Genomic DNA, 22,150 nt, shown 5'->3' on the forward strand with positions numbered 1-22,150 from the left:
ACTTTGGTTACAATATTCATCCTCTCTCCTCTCCTCCCCTCTCGCTCCTCTCTCGCTCCTTCTGTATTATCTCCATACCATATATTTCTCTGCTTCCTCCCTCCATGCTGCTGTCTACTCCTCTGCTTTCTCCCTCCATACCATTGTTTTATCACCACACCATTCTCTCTCTCCCTCTCCCTCCCTCTCTTCCTCCCTCTTTTTTCTCTTTCCCTCTTTCCATCTCTCTCCTTTCTCTCCCTCTCTCCTTCTCTCTCTCTCTCTCCCTCTCTCCTTTCTCTCTCTCTCTCTCTCTTTCTCCACTTGATATGATACAGGATCAATGGCGGGTACCCCTCTAGTGGAGGTGCTGGTGGTGGTGCACAATGGACGGGGTGGGGGGGGGTTGATGATGTACGTGGTGGTGCCGCCTGGTGCCCTTTTTCAAAATCCGTCAGACCCCTCGTCACCTCCATCTGGAGTTATGGCATTTTGTCTCCAGATCGGGCACGGGATCTCTCGAGATCAAATCACATTTCCTCCACCTTATCACATTGAGGAATGTTGACAGCTGGCGACTACACCCCCACCTCTTCCTCCTACGACTACTTTTAGTGGGCGAAGACAGAAACGCCCCCTCCCCTCCCCACACACACAAACACACACAGCTGAGACAACAATCCAAAGCTTCTTCCCGGAGAGCTCTGTTATGCGAGAGAGGGCACAGATGCCGTCGCCAGCCTCTGTGGGGCTGCGGGTTTTCCAGGCACACATTTCATAAGATTTTATTTTGTAATTATCCATCACAACGTTCACTTCAGCTTTCGTTCCTTCCCGTTTTATTTCCTCCCGTTTTCCTGTGATTTCTCTCTCTCTCTCTTTTTTTTTGTCGTTGTTGCCTTTTCCTTTACGACCCCTCCCCCCCCCACCTCCAATTCCGGGCCATTGCATTTCTACCACCCCCTCTGCTCTCCAACTGGGTCTCTCCTTCCCCTCCTGGACCCAACGAACTCTGTGCAGCCCAGCCTGATCGCACACAACTCGTCGAACTGCACACTCCGTGACACCGTGTCCCTCTACTCTCCCCCGATCCATCCCGGGTGGCTCCACCTATCTCGTCGCAGCACACCTTAACCCCAACCCCTGCCAATCCACCCGTGCTCCATTCGCCCCCCCCCACCCACCCTGTATCCCTTTCTTCGCGCCCCCTGGCCCCCCTACTACACTTTGCCTTCATTTGTCCTCCTTACCCCCCTCCCCCCATCGCTTTGTACCCCGTGTCCTTAGCCCGTTCCCCTCGCCCTCCTTCCCCCTTCTCTACGTGGACTACCTCGTCCCTTCTTTCCTTCCACCCACATCGCCTCTTTCTTCCCCGTCAGTCTTCTTACTCCCCCTCCCCCCCACAGACCGCCGCTCGTTTTTGTACATCTCCACGGTTTCCCAATACACTATCCACATTCCTCCTCCTCATCTCCTCCTCCTCCTTCTTCTTCTCCTCCTACTCCTCCTCCTCCTCCTCCTCCTCCTCCTCCTCACCCCTCCTGACTCCTCCTCCTCACCCCTCCTCCTCACCCTTCCACGTCTTATTATGTCCTCCTCCTCCAGCTCTCCTTCCCCTTTCATCGTCCTCCTCCTCCTCCTCCTCCTCCTCCTCCCCCCTTCCAATCCATCCTCTTCATCCTCCCTCCCTGTCCTCCTCCCTGTCCTCCTCCCTCCCTATCCTCCTCCTTCACTGTCCCCCTCCCTCCCTATCTCCCTCCCTCACTATCCTCCTCCCTCCCTATCCTCCTCCCTCCCTATCCTCCTCCCTCTCTATCCTCCTCCGTCCCTATCCTCCTCCCTCCTCTTCCTCCTCTTTCCTCTCTCCTTCTCTTTCCTCTTCCTCCTATCCTTTTCCTCCTCCTCCTCTTCCTCCTCCCTCATCTTCCTCCTCCCTCTTCCTCATCTCCCCTCTTCCTCCTCTCTCCTCTTCCTCTTCCCCCTTTCTCATCTCCCTCCTCTCTCCTCTTCTTCCCCTCTCCTCTTCCTCCCCTCTCCTCTTCCTCCCCTCTCCTCTTCCTCCCCTCTCCTCTTCCTCCTCTCTCCTTTTCCTCCTCTCTGCTCTTCCTCCTCTCTCCTCTTCTTCCTCTCTCCTCTTCCTCCTCCCTCCACTCTCCTCTTCCTCCTCCCTCCACTCTCCTCTTCCTCCTCCCTCCTCCCTCCTCTTCCACCTCTCATCTTCCTCTTTCCTCCCTCCTGTTCCTCCTCTCATCTTCCTTCTTGTCATCTTCATCTTCCTTTACTTTCTCCTCTCTCCTCTTCCTCCTATCTCCTTTTCTTTCTTCTCCTCTTCCTCATCTCTCCTCTTCCTCATATCTCCTCTTCCTCCTCCCTCTTTCTCCTCTCTCCTCTTCCTCCTCTCTCCTCTTCCTCCTCTCTCCTCTTCCTCCTCTCTCCTCTTCCTCCTCTCTCCTCTTCCCCCTCTCTCGTCTTACCCCTCTCTCCTCTGCCCCCTCTCTTCCTCTTCCTCATCTCTCCTCTTCCTCCTTCCTCTTCCTCCTCTCTCCTCCTCTCTCCTCTTCCTCCTCTCTCCGCTTCCTTCCCTCACCTTTTTCCTCTCCTCTTCCTCCTCTCTCCTCTTCCCTCTTTCTCGTCTACCCCCTCTCTCGTCTGCCCTCTCTCCTCTGCCCCCTCTCTTCCTCCTGTCTCCTCTTCCTCCTCTCTCCTCTCTCCTCCTCTCTCTTATTCCTCCTCCTCTTCTCCCGCTCTCTTCTACTACCTCCTCTTCCTCCTCTTCCTCCCCTTCCCCATCTCTCCTCTTCCGTCTCTCCTCTCTACTTCCTCTCTCCTCCTATTCCTCCTCTCTCCTCTTTCCATTCCCTCTCTTCCTCCTATCTCCTCTTCCTCCTGTCCTCATCCTCCTCTCCTCATCCTCCTCCCCTCATCCTCCTCCCCTCATCCTCCTCTCCTCCTCCTCCTCCCCTCACCCTCCTATCTCCTCATCCTCCTCTCTACTCCTATTCCTCCTCTCTACTCTTCCCACTCCCTCTCTTCCTCCTATCTCCTCTTCCTCCTATCTCCTCTTCCATCTCTCCTCATCCTCCTCTCCTCATCCTTCTCCTCTCATCCTCCTATCTCCTCTTCCCACTCTCCTCTTCCTTCTCTCCTCATCCTCCTCTCCTCATCCTCCTCTCCTCATCCTCCTCTCTCCTTTTCCTCCTCTCTCCTTTTCCTCCTCTTTCCTCATCCTCCTCTCTCCGCCTCATTCCTCATCCTCCTCTTTCCTCATCCTCCTCTCTCCTCTTTCCTCTTCCTCTCAACTCTTTCCTCTTCCTCCTCTCCTCTTCCTCTCTTCCTCCTCTCCTCTTCCTCCTCTCCTTCCTCCTCTCTCTCCTTCCTCCTCTCTCTCCTTCCTCCTCTCTCCTCTTCCTCCTCTCTCCTCTTCCTCCTCTCTCCTCTTCCTCTCCCTCTCCTCCTCTCTCCTCTTCCTCTTACTCTTCTCTCTACTCATCTCCCTCCTCTTTCCTCTTCCTTTCCTCTCCTCGCCTCTTCCTCCTCTCTCCTCTTTCCTCTCCTCCTCTCCTCTCACCTCTTCATCTTGTTTTCTCTTCCTCTTCCCTCCTCTTCCTCCTTTCTCCTCTTCCTCATCTCTCCTCTTCCTCATCTCTCCTCTTCCTCTTTTCTCCTTCCTCTTCCTCCTCTTTCCTCTTCCTCCTCTCTCTACTCCTACTCCTCTCCCACCTCTCTCCTCTCCCTCCTCTACCTTCCCTGTCTTCCTCCCTCCTTCTCTTTCCTTCTCACCTTCTTTCCGTCCTCCTTCCTTTCGTCCTCCTTCCTTTCGTCCTCTCTCTTCCTTCTTCCTTTCTCTCCCCTTGTGCTTCCCCCTCTTCCTTCTTTTCCTCCTTCCTCCACTCCCTTTGCATCCTCTTCCTCCCTTCTCTTTCCCCACCCATATTCTCCTCCTCCTCCTCCTCCTCCTCCCCCCTTCCTCCTCCTTCCTCCTCCTTCCTCCTCCTTCCTCCCCATCCTTCCTCCTCCCTCTTCTTCCCCCGTCTGTCCTCTTACCCGTCTACCCCTGTCTGTACTCTCTCCCACTTCACTCTCCTCCCACTGACCCGTTCCTTCCTCTTTCCTTCCTGCACCTCACCTGTTCCCACCTTACTCCTCCCTCCCCCCTCCCTCCCTCTCCCTCCCTCTCCCTCCCTCCCTCTTACTTCTTCCCCATTTCTTTGCCGCATCCTCTGTTCCTTCATGTTCCCATCATTTTCCTCCCCCCTTCCCAATATCCATCTTCACTCCTTTTCCTCCCCCCTTCCCTTTCCATCTTCACTCCTTTTCCTCCCCCCCCCCACCTTTTCCTCGTCCTTTTGTCCTTGCTCTCCCATCCAACTTTCCCTCCTCCTCCTCCTCCTCTTCTATTTTTCCCTCGCCATGCGCGCGCGCGCGCGCGCTCACACGGTGTGTCCACCACAATCGCCGCAACCCACTCCTCTCCCCCCTTCCCCCCCTATTCCCACTTTTTGAACCTTCGACATTCCAAGTCCTCTTCATTTCTCTCCCCCACCCCCTCCCACACGCGACTCCCCTCCCCCTCCCTTTCTCGAACACTCCCATTTCCTCCTCCTCCCATCTCTGCTCCCCCCTCCCACCCCGTAATTTCCTTTCTCGCCTTTTACCACCCTCCTCCGCCCACACTGTCCATTCACAAGAGTATCGACTCCTCACACAGACCATTTTCAACCCATCCATAGATTTTTGACACACACACACAAACACACACACACACACACACACACACACACACACACACACACACACACACACACACAGTTCCTCCAGCCCCCCACTGCCCCCTCTGTGCACACACGCGCGCACATACACACACAGACAGTCCCTCCAGCCCCCCACTGCCCCCTCTATGCACACACACTCACACTCACAGACAGTCCCTCCAGCCCCCCACTGCCCCCTCTATGCACACACACCCACACACAGACAGCCCCCCACTGTCCCCTCTATGCACACACACTCACAGACAGTCCCTCTAGCCCCCACTGCCCCCCGTTGTGTGCACGACGCCGCCCTTAGAGGTAGCTAAGCCACGCGCGCTTCGGGCCCCCGGCCTGCCGGATCGCCTGCCTTGGCGGCCGGCAACCCTGCCTGCCTGCCTGCCTGCCTGCCTGCTTGCCTGCCTGCCCAGCTCGATCTCCTTTACTGTAACGGAGCTGCCTAGTGTAGGCCTTATGGTCTCTTGCAGTCTCCTTTATTCTTATGTTCTTATGTAACCATTATTCTCGTTTACATTTCCTTTCTTCTTCCGTTTATTTTAAGTTTTCCGTTGGCCCATCTCTTGATTATGGTCATTGTGGTCTTCGCCTGTGATAGTGCCAATGATTATAGGGTACCTTTTTTGTGGTGTATTTATACGTTGGATCCGAGGTAACTGCAGACACTATACTTAGTACACCTTTGCGTTTCAAGTCAATGTGTGTGCAGGACTTGTTTTGCGTGCGTCGTTAGTGTTTTGCGTATGTTTGTGTGCCTATTGTTGCGTGTCTTTGGTACATTGTCGCAGAAGACCGCGAAACATTTTCTTGCCTCTTTGATTTCATCGACCATTGTTTGGCTTGTCAACAATGTTTCGAGTTTCACATTGTAATAAAAGCAGAATAGACCCCTAGGGAAGATAGGCAGGGCTCGTTGTTCTTTGTGTGTGTGTGTGTGTTTGCGCGCGCGTGTCTGTGTCTGTGTGTTTGCGCGTGTCTGTGTCTGTGTGTGTGCGCGTGTGTATGTATGTGTGTGTGTGTGTTGCGTTTTGTAGGCTTGTGTATGAAGTGATGGTGAAATAGAAATAGGTGTAGTAGGGTGGGAGGGGGAGGGAGGCTTGTTGGTTGTCAGCATGAGCGTTGTACATAAAGCCAAGAGGTCCAGGACTATATGTACCTAGTAACCAACCCACCACCGTGGTGTTCCGTGTGACCCGACCAACCACGTGGACCGGGCCAAGTCGGGGGAGCCTTTGCGCATGCGTACAACACCCCCGGGCCGTACAGCACACAACCCGCATCCCCACTCTTGCTCCTTGCTCCCCCTATCATTATTACTCTTGTTCTTGTCCCGGTTGATGTTATTATTTTTTTCCCTTAACTTGTTCTGGTTGATGTCTGCAAGGTGCGTGTGGGTGTGGGGCTGTGGACTTGTGCGCCCTCCACCACACGTTGTTATTGTTGTTGTTTGTTGTTGTTGTTTGTTGTCGATGTTGTTGTTTCTTGTACCATTTCATCTTCTTGTTCTCTTGCCGCCCTCTACCCGAACCCGCCCCTCATTTTGTTTTGTTTTGTTTTTGTTTGATGTTTTGCAGGGTGACCCCCGCGCCACCCCCACGTCCAAGACGACCGGGGGTGGGAGCGGCGCGCCCTCGACCCCCGGCTCCTCTGGTGTCAAGCCCCCCGGTGCCCCAGGGGGTGGCGGTGGCGGCCCCCACTACCCCCCCTCACCCTACATGCCGGGCGGCGCCCCTCCTCGCCCCGAACTCCCCCCCCACGGCCCTCACGGTCCCCACCCGCCCCGGCCTGACCTCCCCCCCAATAACGCCTACCCCCCGGGACACCCTAACAACTACCTCCGGCCCCCGGTAAGTCGTCGCACCACCGTGTCCGCCCACCAAACTACTTTCCCCACACACCAACACTACCACCACTACTACCACTCTCTCACCACCAACGCTTCCTTGTACAGTGCCACGCACACAATCAGTCAGTCAGTATATACCAGATGACAACAAATGGTAGCAGGCGCTCTCTCTGGCCGCGAGTGGAGCGCCAAACCAGTCATTAAAGTTAATTCGGCCAAAACTTGCAAATCACACCAAACGTTGCTGTATTACACGAGTCACAGTGCTCAGGCACACACACACACACACACACACACACACACACACACACACACACACACACACACACACACACACACACGCACGCACGCACATACACACACCGTTGCCGTCTTCATGCGCACTTTGAACACTGAGTCCTCTCAAAAAGGGTTGCTGAACACGTTTCCACCAAAATATACCAAACTCTCTCTCTTTCTCTCTCTCTCTCCCCCTCTCTCTCCCTCTCCCTCTCCTTCTTTTCTACCTCTTTTCTCCACCCTTTCCCTTCTCTCCCACCCTTTCTCTTCTCTCTCCTCTCCCACCCTCACTTCTTTCCACCATCTCCCACTCTCTTTTTACCTCGCGTTCTCTCCCTCGCTTCTCTCTCCTTCTCCCTTCTCACCTTTTCTCTTCTCTCTTCCTCTCACTATTTTTTCTCCTCCCTGCTCTCTCCTCATCTCTCTCCTTCCCTTCCCTGGTCTTCCCTTCTCTTTCTCTCACCCTCCCTCTCATCTCTCGTCTCTCATATCTCTCCTTCTCTTCTTGTTCTTCTCTCCCCGGATCACTCTCCTCTCTCTTTTTCTTTTTCTTCCTACTCTCTTGTCTCTCTCTTACCCCCACAGCGCGCGCGCGCACACACACACACACACACACACACACACACACACACACACACACACACACACACACAAACAAACACACACAAACACACCTTATTAGAAACTCATTTTCGCACTGGGCAGAAAATCGTGTAGTCGACCCTTTTTAAACCCCCGTACCTTACCATACCACACCACACCACACTCCATCCACTCCATACCATACCATGCCATACGTGTAACCTTCGTGATGAGCACACATGATACCAGTGATGATGATGTTACCAGTATTTGAACCTGATTACATTTGCTCCCGTGATATCCGTACATTTACTCGATACGCGCCTGTCAATCACAGTTGAGTAGCGGCGCATTCAGATGTTTCACATGTGTACAGACACCTGTTGCCTTCAGAGTTATGCGTCACACCCACGCGACACCCGCTCCCAGCAGGAGCAGCAGCAGCGGCGGCAACACCCTGCTGTTGCCACACATCTCTTTCTCTCTCCTCGTCATACGTACCACATACACACCACTGACCTTCCCCGGGCTCACTGATTATTCATTTACTTGCTTATTTATTCTGGTGCTGAACTACGTGTCATCAAGGATAGTCTAGCCATTACGGGATCGTTTCCCAATTTTTTAATTTCATGAAATTGTTCTTTGTTACCAGGTAACATTTGCAAATCGGACCACCCCCACCCCCACCCCTCCCAACCCCTCCATGCCTGCCATTCCACTCGACCTAGACTGTCATGTCATGTCTGTACTTCGCTCTCACATGTATCCGTTTATTTTGGCCTCTGTATCCCTCCCTCCCTCCCTCCCACCATCCCTCCATCCCTCCTTTCCGCTACAACCGGTGGTCTAAATCCCCCGCCCCGTTAACTCCATCGGGTCACCTACAAACCTCTCCAGCTTACCAACACCCCCTCCCCCTCCCCCTCCCCCTCCCCCCACATATACATACCCCTTCTCCCTCGGCATCTTCCACCCTTCTCCTTCTCCTCTTCATCCTTCCCGTTCCTGCTCCCCCGTCTTCAGCCTCCTCCTCTTCCTTCCTCGTCCTTCCTCCATTTATCCATCGTATCCACCCTCGTCCTTCTTCCTCCTCTTTCCTTCTCCCTCGCCCTTTTTCCTCATCCTTCTTCACCCTCCCTCATCCTTCCTCTTCCCTCTCTTCCCCCTATTCCCCATATCCTTCCTTCCTTCCTACTCTTCTCTCCATCCTTCCTTCCTCCTACTCCTCTCTCTTTCCTTCCTGTTCCTTCGTCCTCTTCCTCCTCCGTTCTCCCTCGTTCTTCCTTCCCCTTCCTCCTCACGAAATGCTGGTAAACTAGTCTGTAAGTATCTCGCATCCCTTGGACCTCGTTCTTTCTCCTCCTCCTCCTCCTCCTCCTCCTCCTCCTCCTCCTCCTCCTCCTCCTCCTCCTCCTCGGCCTTGCCCTTTTCTTCCTCCCCCAACTCCTTGCCCCTTCTTCAACTTCCTCCTCCTTCCTCGTCTTCCTTCCTTTCTACCCCCTCCTCCTTTCTCCTCCTTTCTCCTCTTTTCCCCCTCCTACTTTCCCCGTCCTTTCTCCTCTTCCTCCTCCTCATTTCTCCTGCCTCCTCCTCCTCCTCCTCCTCTGTCCTTCACACGGGTCCTCCTCCTCCTCCTCCGCCTCTTCGCCCTGTTGAGCTAATCCCCCTGATCCCGGCGCAAACTGAATTTCCCTCTGCCGTGCGTGCGTGCGTGCGCCCTCCTTCCCCCTCCCCTCCCCAGCCTACCCCTCCACGTTTACTCTTTTTCCGCTTCATTTCCTCCCTTCTTCTTCTTCCTCCTCTTCAGTCTGACGGTACTCTCCTTTGGAGTCTTCTCGTCCATTCCCCCCCCCCATCCTGTATCCCTTTCCACCCGTCCACACCCACCACCACCACCACCACCTTCCACTCTACCCGTTCTTCCACCCCCCTACCTTCTAGCCCTTTTCCTACTTCTCACCCCTCTTCCACATCCACCCCCCGTTCCACCATGCATCTTCTGTACTTCCACCGCCGCTCCCCGACCTCCACCTTCCCTCAGCCCTTCCACCTCCCGCCGTCCACCTCCAGCTCCCCCACTTTCCTGTCTTAGCGTCCACCGCACCTGCGGCTACCCCTCCTTCCCCCCTCCCCGTCCCCCGTGGCACCACCACCACCACTTTCCCAGCTACCTGTGGCCCTCGTTCACCCCCCCTCCCCCACCCTCACCCCGTGTACCTACCAGGGGCGCTCCCCATTTCCACCCACCCTGTGTGGCATCAGCCCTCCCCCACATTGCATCCACACGTCTTCCCCACATACGCCATTCCTCTCTTCCCCCCCCCCTGCACACCGTCCCCCCGTTTCCTCCCCACCTCTCATCGCTTTCAACCTTTACCAACCTCTTTCCTCCCCCGACTCCCCCTTCCACCACCTCTTTCCTTCGGACGCTACTCTTCTGCCTCCCCTAACGCCTGCCCTCCACATAACACAACCCCTTTACCCCCCCCCCACACACACACACCCTCTCCACCCTTTTAATCAATTCCCAATCCATTTTTGTGCACATTTTTCCACGCATTATCCAAGAGAGAGAGAGGGAGAAGGAATCTTTTTCCCATTAGACCACCCCTCTCCCCTTTCCACCTCTTCTGTAAATCCTTCTATTCACCGATGATCCACACATCTACACATAACCCACTATCCTTCCACTTAAACCAGTCCTCTTGCATCCTCCCTCTGCCCCTTCCACTTCTTCCCTCCACTCGTTCTGGCCACAAGGAAGCCTCTCTTTCCTGCCACTCTCCCCTCATCTCTCGAACGCCAGTTACCCTCTCCGGCCATCTCAACTTTACAACAGTCTTTGTGCTCACCCCACCCCCTTCCCCCTTCCCCCTTCCCCCTTCCCCCTCCTCGACCGCCTTCATTCCGCCTTTCTTCACGCTTCCATACTCCTTCCTCCTCCCTCCTTCCTCCTTATTCCTTCCTCCTCCCTCCATCTCCACGTTCCCCGTCACACCTTTCAACTGTCACCATCAAACTCTTCGTCTTCAGTGTAACAACTCTCACGATTCATCCTTGACTTAATATATTCCTGTCGCGCACACACACACGCACACACACACACACACGCACACACACACACACACACACACACACACACACACACACACACACACACACACACACACACACACACATTAATAGATTCTTAAATTGAACGTCAGCCTGTTTTGTTGATCGGAGGTCTGAGCCGCACCGGAAGATTCCGAGTTGTGGCCCTGGCACCCTGGCACCCTGGCACCCTGGCAGCCGACTAAAAGGTGTCCGGAGAGGGGGCTAGCCAGAACACACGCGAGGTCAGCACTCTGGGTGTTCCTCGCATCCATCCATCCATCCATCCATCTATCCATCCCCTGGTGGTGCCACACAGCCATCATCTCCGTGCTTGACTGCCTCCTTGCCTTGCCCACCCTCCGCTTACCTACTCCCCCCTCCCTCCCCCCTCCCCGATGCTGTGACACTTGCTATCTTTATTGTGGATACATTCAGATTCTCCCTTCCTCTTTTTTTTTCCTGCAACACTTGTTATTCATCCTTCCCCCAAAATGTGCACCCCCCCCACCCGTTTGACATCACCTGCGTTCCAGTTACGTACTACCTCTCTCTCTCTCTTCCCTTTCTCTTCCTCCCATTACTTCATTCCTTCCCTTCCTTTCCCACTCCTCTCCCTCTCCCCCCGTCTCTTTCCCTGCCCTCTTTCTTCTTCCTCTCACTTTTTTCCCTCACCGTGTCTTCCATTTCCTCTTCCCTTCTACTTTCTCTAGCTCTCTCCTGTTATCTATCCCACCTTTTCTGTCTCCTTCGTTCATTCCTTTTCTCCCTCCTCGTCTCTTCGTTCTCCCTCTCTCTTGTCCCTCCCTCCCTCCCTCCCTCCCTCCCTCCCTGTCTCCCTGTCTTTCTTCCTCTCCGCTCCCTTGCCCTCTCCCTCTCCTTCTCTCTACCTTTTCCAGCCTCTCCCTCTCCTTCCTTCTACTTTTCCCACCCTCTACCATTCCCTCCCTCTATATACCTTCTCCTTCTCTCCCTGTCTTTCTTCCTCTCCACTCCCTTACTCTCTCCCTCTCCTTCCCTTATCCTCTCCCTCTCCTTCCCACCCCCTCTCCCTCTTTCTCCATCCCTCTTCCTTTTCCACCCCTCTCTTTTCTTTCCTCTACCTTTCCCATCCTTTATCATTCCCTCCCTCTACATCCTCTCCTCCTCCATCTCTTTCTCCTCTACCTTTCATTCCCTTTACCTTTCATTTCCTCAACCTCTACCCGTCTTCCAAATGATACCACATCCTTCCGTCTACCGCCATCCCTCCACCCATCCCCCTTCCCTCCCTCCCTCCCTCCCCCGTCCGCAACACTGGTGTTGTTGACACCACAACCACCTCCTCATCCTCCTCCTCCACCTTTATTATGATCTCGACCTCTGCTTTGTGTGGATACTTTTTTTCCGACGCAGTTGGACGACAACCCCCCCACCCCCCACCCTCGTCCCTTATTTAACCTTTGCACCGGCAACCCTTCAAGGATGGAAGGTTCCCCTCCGAATAAAATCGTCTGGCGGCAGACAGGCACATGTCAGAACGATGGCTGGTGCTGCTGTCCATGGTTCGAGGCCTACCGCCCACAAACCTTCCCTTGCCGCCACCACCACCTCTCCTCTCCCACCATCCTCTTCTCGTCTTCCGACCACCTCGCCCATGTCCACCGCCTCACTCACCATACCTCCATACTCGCCCACCATTAACTCTCTCACTTTGTACACTCACCGTCTACCACACTTCCAACCGTACCCTCATTGAATCACAATAGGCAGTCTCAAAGCATTACGAGCGCGCGCACACACACACACACACACACACACACACACACACACACACACACACACACACACACACACACACACACACACACACACACACACACACACGAGAGAGAGCATTAATAATGAATGTTGCAATACACTTAACACGGCATCGTCAATACTTGCTCAGTTTCGCCCCCTGCGTCTGCACACGCATAATGATGATCGACTCCCTCACCCATCTTTGCACTGCGTTCATCCATCTGTAGGATTTGCTTTGTCATCAGTCTTTGGTTGACTTTATTCTTTTGTGTTATAACCCACGTTTTGGACAGATCACGAAATGATGTTACATTCACACTTCTCATACATAAGAAGGTTAACCATGATCATTCAAAGTACACGAGTACCTACGTTACGTGTCCAGTTGTGCGCACACACTCACACACACACACACACACACACACACACACACACACACACACACACACACGCACACACACACACACACACACCCTCACTTATGCTCACGCGCACGTACACCGAATGTGTATGCGTTTTAGTATATGTTGGCAGTCTTTCCTGTCCCTCCCCCCTTCCCCCTGATTGCATCGTTGCCGCAGTGTCCAGCGGCCAAGTAGTCTCAGCAACCTTGTACTCAGCGCTGCAGTGCCCTCGAACTCTGCCAGTTCGAGGGCGAGCGCGCCGCGCGCCGTCCACATCTCCCTCCGTCAGTAGTAGTTGTAGTAGTATGACCATCTTTGCATGCCCGCTTGCTTATTTGCATGTCTTTCTCCCCGCTTGCTTACCCCCCGCCCGCCCCCCTTTTTCTGGATTTTGATCTGCCGCCCTTATCTGCTTGCCAGTATGCATGCCTGCCCCCCGACCTGCCTCTCAGCATGGCCGCCTGTCTGTTTGCCTCTGCCCGCATACCTCAGCCTGCTTATCTGCATCCCAGCTTGCTTCACACCGGACAAGATCGGACCCAGAGAGCGTCAGGCAACGATGTGAGATATCGAAGACGGCGAGGTTTGCCTAATGCGGCACTAAAGTAGTCTTGTTATTAACTCGTATGATTGGTGTGAAGTTGTTGGTAACTGGGTAGTCTCGTGTTTGTGTTGTTGTTGTTGCTGCTCTTGTTGTTGTTGTTGTTGCTGCTGCTGAAGCTGCTGAAGCTGCAATCAAATTGTTGCGGCGCATCGCCAGTGTGCAGGCCTTTCGCCAACTCACTCTTGTTTTGCATTTCTCTGCAGGCTTCAGCCTACGATCAGCACGCTGGCGTGAGGGCGTTGACAGCCAACGGAATCCCCACTAACGGCTCGGCGGGCAAACCGTGAGTAAATGTTGATTCGTCATGTCCTTATCATGATCTGGATGCTTCACATGGTTCTTGGCATAATTGTTTCTGACGTTATTTTCTCTTTTTGACTCCCCGTCCAGTGCGTACAGCTTCCACGTGACCGGTGACGGTCAGCTGGCGCCCGTGCCCTTCCCCCCGGACGCGTTGATGGGTCCGGGCATTCCCCGCCACGCCCGCCAGATCAACACGCTGCACCACGGCGAGGTGGTGTGCGCCGTGACCATCAGCAACCCGACCAAGTACGTGTACACGGGAGGCAAAGGCTGCGTCAAGGTGTGGGACATCAGTCAGCCCGGGTCCAAGAGCCCCGTCTCGCAACTCGACTGCCTCCAGCGTGACAACTACATACGCTCCGTCAAGCTCTTGCCGGACATGCGCACCCTCATCGTGGGCGGGGAGGCCTCCACACTGAGCATCTGGGACCTGGCCGCGCCCACGCCCAGGATAAAGGCCGAGCTCATCTCCTCAGCCCCTGCGTGCTACGCGCTGGCCATCAGCCCGGACTCCAAGGTGTGTTTCAGTTGTTGCAGCGACGGGAACATCGCGGTGTGGGACCTGCACAACCAGACGCTGGTGCGGCAGTTCCAGGGCCACACGGACGGCGCCTCGTGCATCGACATTTCGCCCGACGGCACCAAGCTGTGGACGGGCGGGCTGGACAACACGGTCCGCTCGTGGGACCTGCGCGAGGGACGGCAGCTCCAGCAGCACGACTTCACCAGCCAGATCTTTTCGCTCGGGTACTGCCCGACGGGCGATTGGCTGGCCGTGGGCATGGAGAGCTCCAACGTGGAGGTCCTGCACGTGACCAAGCCGGACAAGTACCAGCTGCACCTGCACGAGTCGTGCGTCCTCTCGCTCAAGTTCGCCTCGGCCGGCAAGTGGTTCGTGTCCACGGGCAAGGACAACCTCCTCAATGCCTGGAGGACGCCCTACGGAGCGTCAATCTTCCAGGTCAGTTGGCTAGTTAGCTTTGAATCCAATTTAAGGCTGGGGATTAAAAAAAGGGGATATTTCCTTGATCCAGAAAAGGGCTCACTGGCTAATGGGTTGTCTTAAGAGTTGTGCTCTGAGTCTCTGCTCACAGTGGTGTATATTATACGACTTAAATGAATGTGGCAATTTAGTCTTTATGTTGTATTAATTCCTACTCTAATCGTGTTTTACTTCTCTGCCCTCAGTCGAAGGAGTCATCGTCGGTGTTGAGCTGCGACATCTCTGCGGACGACAAGTACATTGTCACGGGGTCGGGCGACAAGAAGGCAACCGTCTACGAAGTGATTTACTGAGCGGCACTGACGCCGCATTAGCAGCAGCAGCACCGACAAGCCTACACCAACACCATGTTATAATGCTCGTCGCTACAAGACTGCGGGGCTGTGACCCCCGCACCTCAGTGTATATAACCACGTGGGCTGCACGCCTCTACTATGTATGGGGCGAGTGCGCCGCACCTCCCCACACGCACATACTCGACGCCGCCGCCGCCGCCGGCGCGCAGGGTGATGCCGCAGCGCCGGGCACCACCCTGCAGCAGCAGCAGCAGCAGCAGACGCCGCCGCCAGAAGAGTCTCCCAACACCACCACCGCCGGTGCCACCGTCGGCTTCCTTTGCCGGCCCCGCGGGTTCACCACCACTATCACCACCGTCACTACAAGAACCACAATCACAGACTACTACTACAAGAACAACAACAACACGGGCATTAAGTATTAGTTGCATCAACTCGTTGCCTTTTCGTCAACTGTTTCTCCGTCGTGTCCCGCGGACGAAGTTTTGGCCACGGAGGTTGTTGGAGACTCGAGCCAAGACAAGACTGTACAGTATATCACGAGGTTACCGCCAAGTTGCTACTTTGTGTCCATTTCTGTCGATTTCCCGGTCAAAATACTTGTGCATCAACCGAGAAGAGGAGAAGCCGCCGCCGTCGTCGTAGCCGCTGTGGACGGTGAACACTAGTGTTTGTCAGTGCGGACTGGAGGGGTTGATCACCAAGTACATTTGTCTCAGGGTTTGCATTCCGGGTTGTTTTGACAAAAGGATACAACCGCAAGAGGGTTGTATGCGCGAACGACACGGTCGCTGGTCATACCGCGAGCACACCTACCTACCTACCTGTGACCGTCGTGGTGTGACTAGCTCATGTTAACTTGGCTATTTACAGTACAATTAAAGTATGGAATAGTTTTAGGTCATTTAAATAAAGCTACTGAAACCTGATTTCCGATTTTGTTTTTCCTCCCATTTCCACCCTTGAACAAGATTCAAGGTCACCTTTCCTATTGGTTGGAGCATAACCCTAGTCTAATGCATCCAGCCACTGTACAGAATTGTCGTCAGTCATGAATATAACATCAACGCTCCCATATATGAACTTTGTTCCACGCATTATTACAAATGCGTTCAATCTTTCCTTTCAGCGTGGTGCAATGCGTTTTTTCAGGTTTCACTCCTGGAGATGGATGGATGGTGTGAAAGGGGCATTACAAAAGAGAGGAATGTCTGTGGAGAAAGGAAGGGAGAGGACAGAAGATAGGGGTGAATGGAGAGGGGTTGTGTATAGATGATGCTGTGATGCATGAGGGGGATGGGGGGTGAGGAAAAAAATTGAAGCACCCCGAAGGGATTTCTCCCCGTCTTCTCCTTTTCTGCATGGGGGGACGGAGAAGGGGGGTCGCCGAATTTATGAAGCGGCATTGCTGTGGATGTGCTGTGTCTTGCGACACTGCTTCTGACCCAGGGCAGTGGACAGGATGCAGGGATGACCCGTCATCCAGGAGGTGCCAAGTAAGAGGGAGGGTGGAGGGGAGGAAATGGAATGGGTGGGAGTGGTTTGTATGCCTTTTTCTTTTTGGCTATCCCCGTATAGGGGGGAAAAGCCTTTGGTATATGTATGTATGCACTCCTGGCGAGTTTTCATTTGTTTCCTTACTGATAGATCAGTTTGACATTCTTTGTCTCGCCATCCTTAGAGCTGCAACTCTTCTTCAAAGAAAACAAGTTTTTACTTTAGCCACGTCTGCTAGTTCATATAAACTGCCACGACCATTGTCTTTTCGTCAGTAGATCCGAGTCACTGTTGGAGTCGCAAGGCTGGACATTATCCAGCGGTCGCTTCTTAGGGTTGTGTGATGCTTAGAGGCTAACGTACGACTTCGAGATCCATCGATGCTTTGGTCTTTGAACGACTTCATCCCAAAAGGTTGCTACCTCACGAGTGTCGTCTTTGAGACTCCAAACATGGTTCTCAGTCAACCTTTCAACAGTCGACCTCGACAGTAGTCGACAATCTCGCCGATGTTGAGGCCCATGTTTGTGTGTAAGCGCTAACAGGATGAACCTCGGCCGTGGAGTCCTTGGCGAGTCGTAACCAAGAAGCCACAGGTAAAGACGGGCCAAAGTCGTTAAGCCATTAGTACCGTGGTAGGTTAGGTTAGGTTTTATTACCCTTCGCCCGCGCACGCGACGATTTAATGACGCAGCTGAAGGATGGGGTCTGCGTCGCAGCAGAACGAAGTAGTTTGGCGCTGGACGACGATGCCCAGAGTGGTCCGCCGTGCCGGAAGACACGTATAACTGAAATCTTCTTGAGCGCCGTTACTCCTTCGGACCGCTGGGTCGTGGGAAAGGGCACATTGTCAGGGTAGCTAACGCTTACCGTTATAAAGCTGTTAGTAGGTTTATTGGTGTCTGATTTACTTATGTACGTCCTTTGCTGCCTGTATTGGTGCAGTGCAGCCTGTGTGCAGGCCGTAAGACTTGGCAAAGGTGGGGTTCGGTTAAGTTTCCCGATCACCGCACGTGAATCTCTGCTCGATTATCACTGGTGGCTGTCAATTGCCCTGGTTGTTGGAGTACATTGAGGAAACGTGATTTTGGCTACAAATAGAGACCCACCCAGGCGTAAACGCTGCGTCTTGGATCATTAATACGTGAACACTTCATCATTACCATGTAAACATCATGTGGAAATGTGTTTTTATTACTACGTCGGTGGTCTGAGGGACGAAGGGGTAAACACAACCACCACCGAGAGCATGGCGAGAGGGAGGAGGGCAAACAAACAACCACCGCCAGAGGGGGTGGGGGAGGGGGAGGGAGGGGGGCAATGAACTGTGCAGTGAGCGTAACACAGGATCTCGACGAGCCACTGAGCGAACCAGGCACCATGCGAAGCGCCAACGCATGGCGTGATGACGCGCATCCGCATGGTAAGCCGCATTACCCTGAATTATTGAAGATTTAATGCGGCTGCAACGCATTCTATTTGGCTGTTCGGTAATATTTGTAATATAGGCAGGTAAAATGGCGTTGGGGGAGAGACGAGGGGTTCTTTCAGCTAGATATTGCATCGTAGGAGCATCGAGGCAGCTGCCGCCGAAGATGCGTCTGTGACCCTTGACGGTCTACTCTGAAGGGACGCCACGCAGATGAAGCAAATTACTCGGCGGCAGCCAGAATAGAGGGAAAGGTGCCACTGGGCATGAAAGGGGGTTGTTAATCCTTGTAAAGGTCCAGAACATGAGCCATGTTTTACCCAGAGCTGTTACAGTGGAAACCGTGGATACAAACTTAAGAGAGAAATGTAATGTCATACGCATAGTTAAAAATAACTAAGTACGATTACAAGTTATCTGGAAATTCGTTAAGAAAATTGGATAGTGAAAAGGATCTCTGGTTAATCATCAGTAATGATCTCAAATCATCTAAGCAGTGTATTTCCACTTCAGAGAGAAAAAAAATAAGATTCTAGGGAAGATTGTGCCATCTTTTGATTTCAAAAGTCCATCCGTCATTAACAAGCTGTACAAATCGTTTCCGTATGGTCACCGAATCTCGTTAAAGACATATTGGAAAAAGTACAACGGCGAGCCACAAAACTTATTCCCAATATCAGAAATAAGTCGTACGAAAATAAGACTAAAACGTAATCTATTTTTCCTAAAGAAAGAAAGAAAAAAAAGTAGACTCAAAGGTGATTTGGTACAGGTCTTTAAGATTCTAAAGGTATTGACAACATCTAAAATGACGAAATTGTCACTGCAAATCAGACGAGAAATAATGATCTCAAACTGCCAGGAACTATATTTAATTTGGGGGTGGGTAGAAACAACTTCACTAGTCGTGTAGTAAATGAATGGAATAAACTTCCTGCAGAGGCAGTGCAATGTAGTACACTATAAGATTCATTTAGATAAATAAGCAATATGGTGTAATGCCTGCCATTTATTCTGTTTTATTTATCTCATTATTATTTATTATTTACCTGTATTTTTTAGTACTTATTAGTACAAATTATTATTTTCTTTATTGATCATCTATTTATTTATTTATTTGATCATATATATATACATATATATATATATATATATATATATATATATATATATATATATATATATATATATTTCACATCCGACCTAATTTGGACCAAAAGGTCTCGTGTCGGCATGCTCTTCCTTTGTAATCCTTTGTAAAATGGGAAAAAATAAACACGTTCTAAACAAAGAGGCCATAATGGATGAAGAAGAGGGAAGCACTGTTGTGTTACGACTTGATGGTTGAACTATTAAAGGGGGAGACTTCCCCTGAGAGTGGATGGATGGATGCACCCACAGAAGAAGTGGAGAGTCGGATCGTTTCGTCGCAAATGCGAAGATGTGGCTTTAGATACTGATCAAAAGGAAAAAAAATGAAAGATGAGTAAAAAGAGTCCAAAACGGGTTGATAAGATATAAGAGAAGTGGGCGGCAGACAGGCGAGGTGGAATGGCAGTTGAAGATGGGGAGGAGTTGTAAAAAATAGAGAATGTTCATGAGAATGGAAAACCAAGAGTTTGTGAGGATTGGAAAAAAAAAAGTGATGGGATGAGATGTGCCTGTCGGTGAACAAAAGAAGGGTCTATGAAGACTGTAGTAGTAGGAATATGGTTGATGAAAAATATCGGGGTAGGGAGATGGGGGTTAAGTCCGCGCGTGGGTACACGCCGTTACGTAGTGGCCATCTTCTCTTCGGCACTCTCGGAGGTCGAGACAATCTCTGGCGAGTTCGAGAGCGGCCTCGAGGGCGGGCATCCTCTTGGGGTCGACGACGTCCGGGAGGTGGTTTATCTCCTCAAGACTATCTCTTCTCGAGATGATCGTGTGACCGTGGTCGACATAAGATAGGCACGTGGTGTTCATGGATGAAGCGAATAACGTGACTTGTCTGAACTTTATTGTTTGAATTATGAGTGTTCCTGTAACCTCTCGCACTCCTTACGATTCCTCATGCCTAAGGAACTCGAGTGCGCCTTCAAGGTCTCAGTGAGGAAGAGTGTCGAACATTCGTCCTCGAGGATAGGGGGTAAGAGGAACAATGAAGAGGCTTACCTCAATCCTATAACCGGTTTCAACACCGTCAGACTCCAATAAGGACTATCCATAACTCAGTGAACCCTTCCAAGTGGTCAGGTAACATCCTTTGGGGTAGTTGTCACCACAAAAAGAAAGAGGATATCTCCCTAAAGCGTAAATTCTAGTCATAAGCGAATTCCCGGTCGGTCTTGTCAAAAAATAATCCCAAATGTATCTTAAAATTAATTCCAACTGTTTATGTCCTAGCTGCATCACACCCCATTTGATGGCCGATACTGAATTTCGTAGCACCCTTTGCAATCGAAATAACTGACCTAGGCATGACGGTCACCCCCCCCCCACGTCGTCCCTCACCCAGTTCATTCTAACGATGACAATTAGGTCAAGGACGCACGTTTGTTGCATCTCGGCAAGTACCGAGAAAATAAGTAGAACGACCCCTTGCCCGTTCATGGCACTTTTACTGCCTTAGCAGGTGTGGCTGAAACGAGATTGGCAGGGTCTTCGAACATTACTCGAAGCCTGAAGATCCTCCTTTGTGTTATATATATATATATATATATATATATATATATATATATATATATATATATATATATATATATGACAATTTTTATCTATGTAAATAACAAGTATCCTGTGACGAAATTAAAGCCAGTAATTGGAGTCGGATACCAAGAACCAGGACACGGTTAACTGTAGAATTCTTGACGAGAGCTGATTGTTTAAGACGTTGGTTTTCAAGAGTATTACCAGTCGGAAGAACAAAGGTATTACCAGGAATACTGAACAATACTACACCCCTGTCAATATTGCAGCCGAATATTCTTTCACTTCCGGATTGGGGAGGAGGGTTGGGGGGTGGGGGTGCGGGGATACGAGACCTTGCCCCCCAGTGCTCTATATCTTCAGATTTCTGCCAGCAGGTCGACCTTGTGTACTTGGCTCCCCCAGGGTTATAGTCTCCAGTCAACAGCGCCACACGCAAAATAAAGGAATAAATAATTAAACGTACAAATAAATCAGTCATTGGTGAATAGAAATAGTCTTCAAAGCTACAGACATCGTCTTGGCCGTGGCTACCCCAAAACAATGGGAAACACTCTGACCGGGGTGGAGATGATGATAGACATCAATGATGGATTACGCTATGTCAGGAGTACCTGCTTTCAGCAATTACGCGACCATCAATGCCATGTATACAACCCAGTCGCGTCTCCGTTGTCGGCTTGTTTTCATCGAGTCACATGACTGCATTTCAACTAGGGTGACTTTTTTTTTCAACGAGATGGGCCTCCACCTTTCCCCAGAACAAGGTCAACGTAATCTTTCCCACCATCTCTTCGCTCTGTGCCGGGTATCACATCCTTCCGTATGTTCCCACCAGCCGTGCCCTATGACACTCCAATGAAGGGGAACGTTCCTTCCTCCAAAGAATGACCCTCGGGTTCTACTTTGTCCTGGCCTAGCGACACGGCCCTTCTGTCGCCCACTTCCCTCGTGGAGATGGCCCCGCAATTCACTGTGGTTCTCTATCCATAATCTCAGGATGGTTTGAAAGCTTCACAGAAACTCTCCGAATTCCGGCCCAGCTACGCAGCTAGGATCGGCCTTCTCCTGGATTCAAGTCTGCGCAGGGTCAATTTAACCATCTCCGCCGGTGTTGTAATCGAAAGTGTGCTGGTCCCGCTTAGTTCTGGGTTCGAATCCTGCACTCCTCTCCATTTCCCAGCAGTGACTTGTTACCTGTCCCAACAATTCCTAAAGCGCATGATAGGACTAAGGTGACGGCTTCGGCCGCAGCTATTCAGCGCCTCCTGGGGTAGGCTCCACACCTTCGACGTAACTGTGTTAAGGTGTAATGCAGTGGTGACGTAATCACAGAAACGTAGCGGCCCATGGGAACTAATACCGCACTATGATTGTGATTACGTCATCACTGTATTGGACCACACCACATTTTGTCCCAAACGGCACCTTGTTGACATTGTGGAATTTGGATGTCTCTGCAGTGGGCATTGACGAGAGAATGACTGGTCTTCCATGCACGATAAGTCCTGGTGCACCGGGTCCGACAATGCAAGGCACGCCTCTGAGAGAGCCTAGAATTCCACGAACATTTATCATTGCAATTCACACCCGTGT

At 52.0% G+C, this 22,150-nt stretch overlaps 1 protein-coding gene across 10 annotated transcripts in view; it reads left to right on the forward strand.

Annotated features, from left to right (window-relative positions):
- Window positions 1–15,071, forward strand: part of LOC143022307 (protein groucho-like) — a 152,551-nt gene extending 137,480 nt beyond the window's left edge. For 7 of the 10 annotated variants that reach the window (XM_076180471.1, XM_076180485.1, XM_076180456.1 and 4 more), the window contains 5 exons: window positions 6,320–6,592; window positions 13,155–13,295; window positions 13,542–13,621; window positions 13,729–14,602; window positions 14,830–15,071. In XM_076180471.1, the coding sequence (XP_076036586.1) occupies window positions 6,320–6,592; window positions 13,155–13,295; window positions 13,542–13,621; window positions 13,729–14,602; window positions 14,830–14,937 (1,476 nt within the window). In that variant the 3' untranslated portion in view covers window positions 14,938–15,071. The remainder of the gene's footprint in view (window positions 1–6,319; window positions 6,593–13,154; window positions 13,296–13,541; window positions 13,622–13,728; window positions 14,603–14,829) is intronic. The other 3 variants (XM_076180491.1, XM_076180506.1, XM_076180513.1) reach the window with 3 other exon arrangements.
- Window positions 15,072–22,150: the final 7,079 nt, after the last annotated feature.

The sequence above is a fragment of the Oratosquilla oratoria genome, chromosome 3, assembly GCF_046742065.1.
Source record: "Oratosquilla oratoria isolate Oo_2021 chromosome 3, ASM4674206v1, whole genome shotgun sequence".
Lineage (NCBI taxonomy): Eukaryota > Metazoa > Arthropoda > Malacostraca > Stomatopoda > Squillidae > Oratosquilla > Oratosquilla oratoria.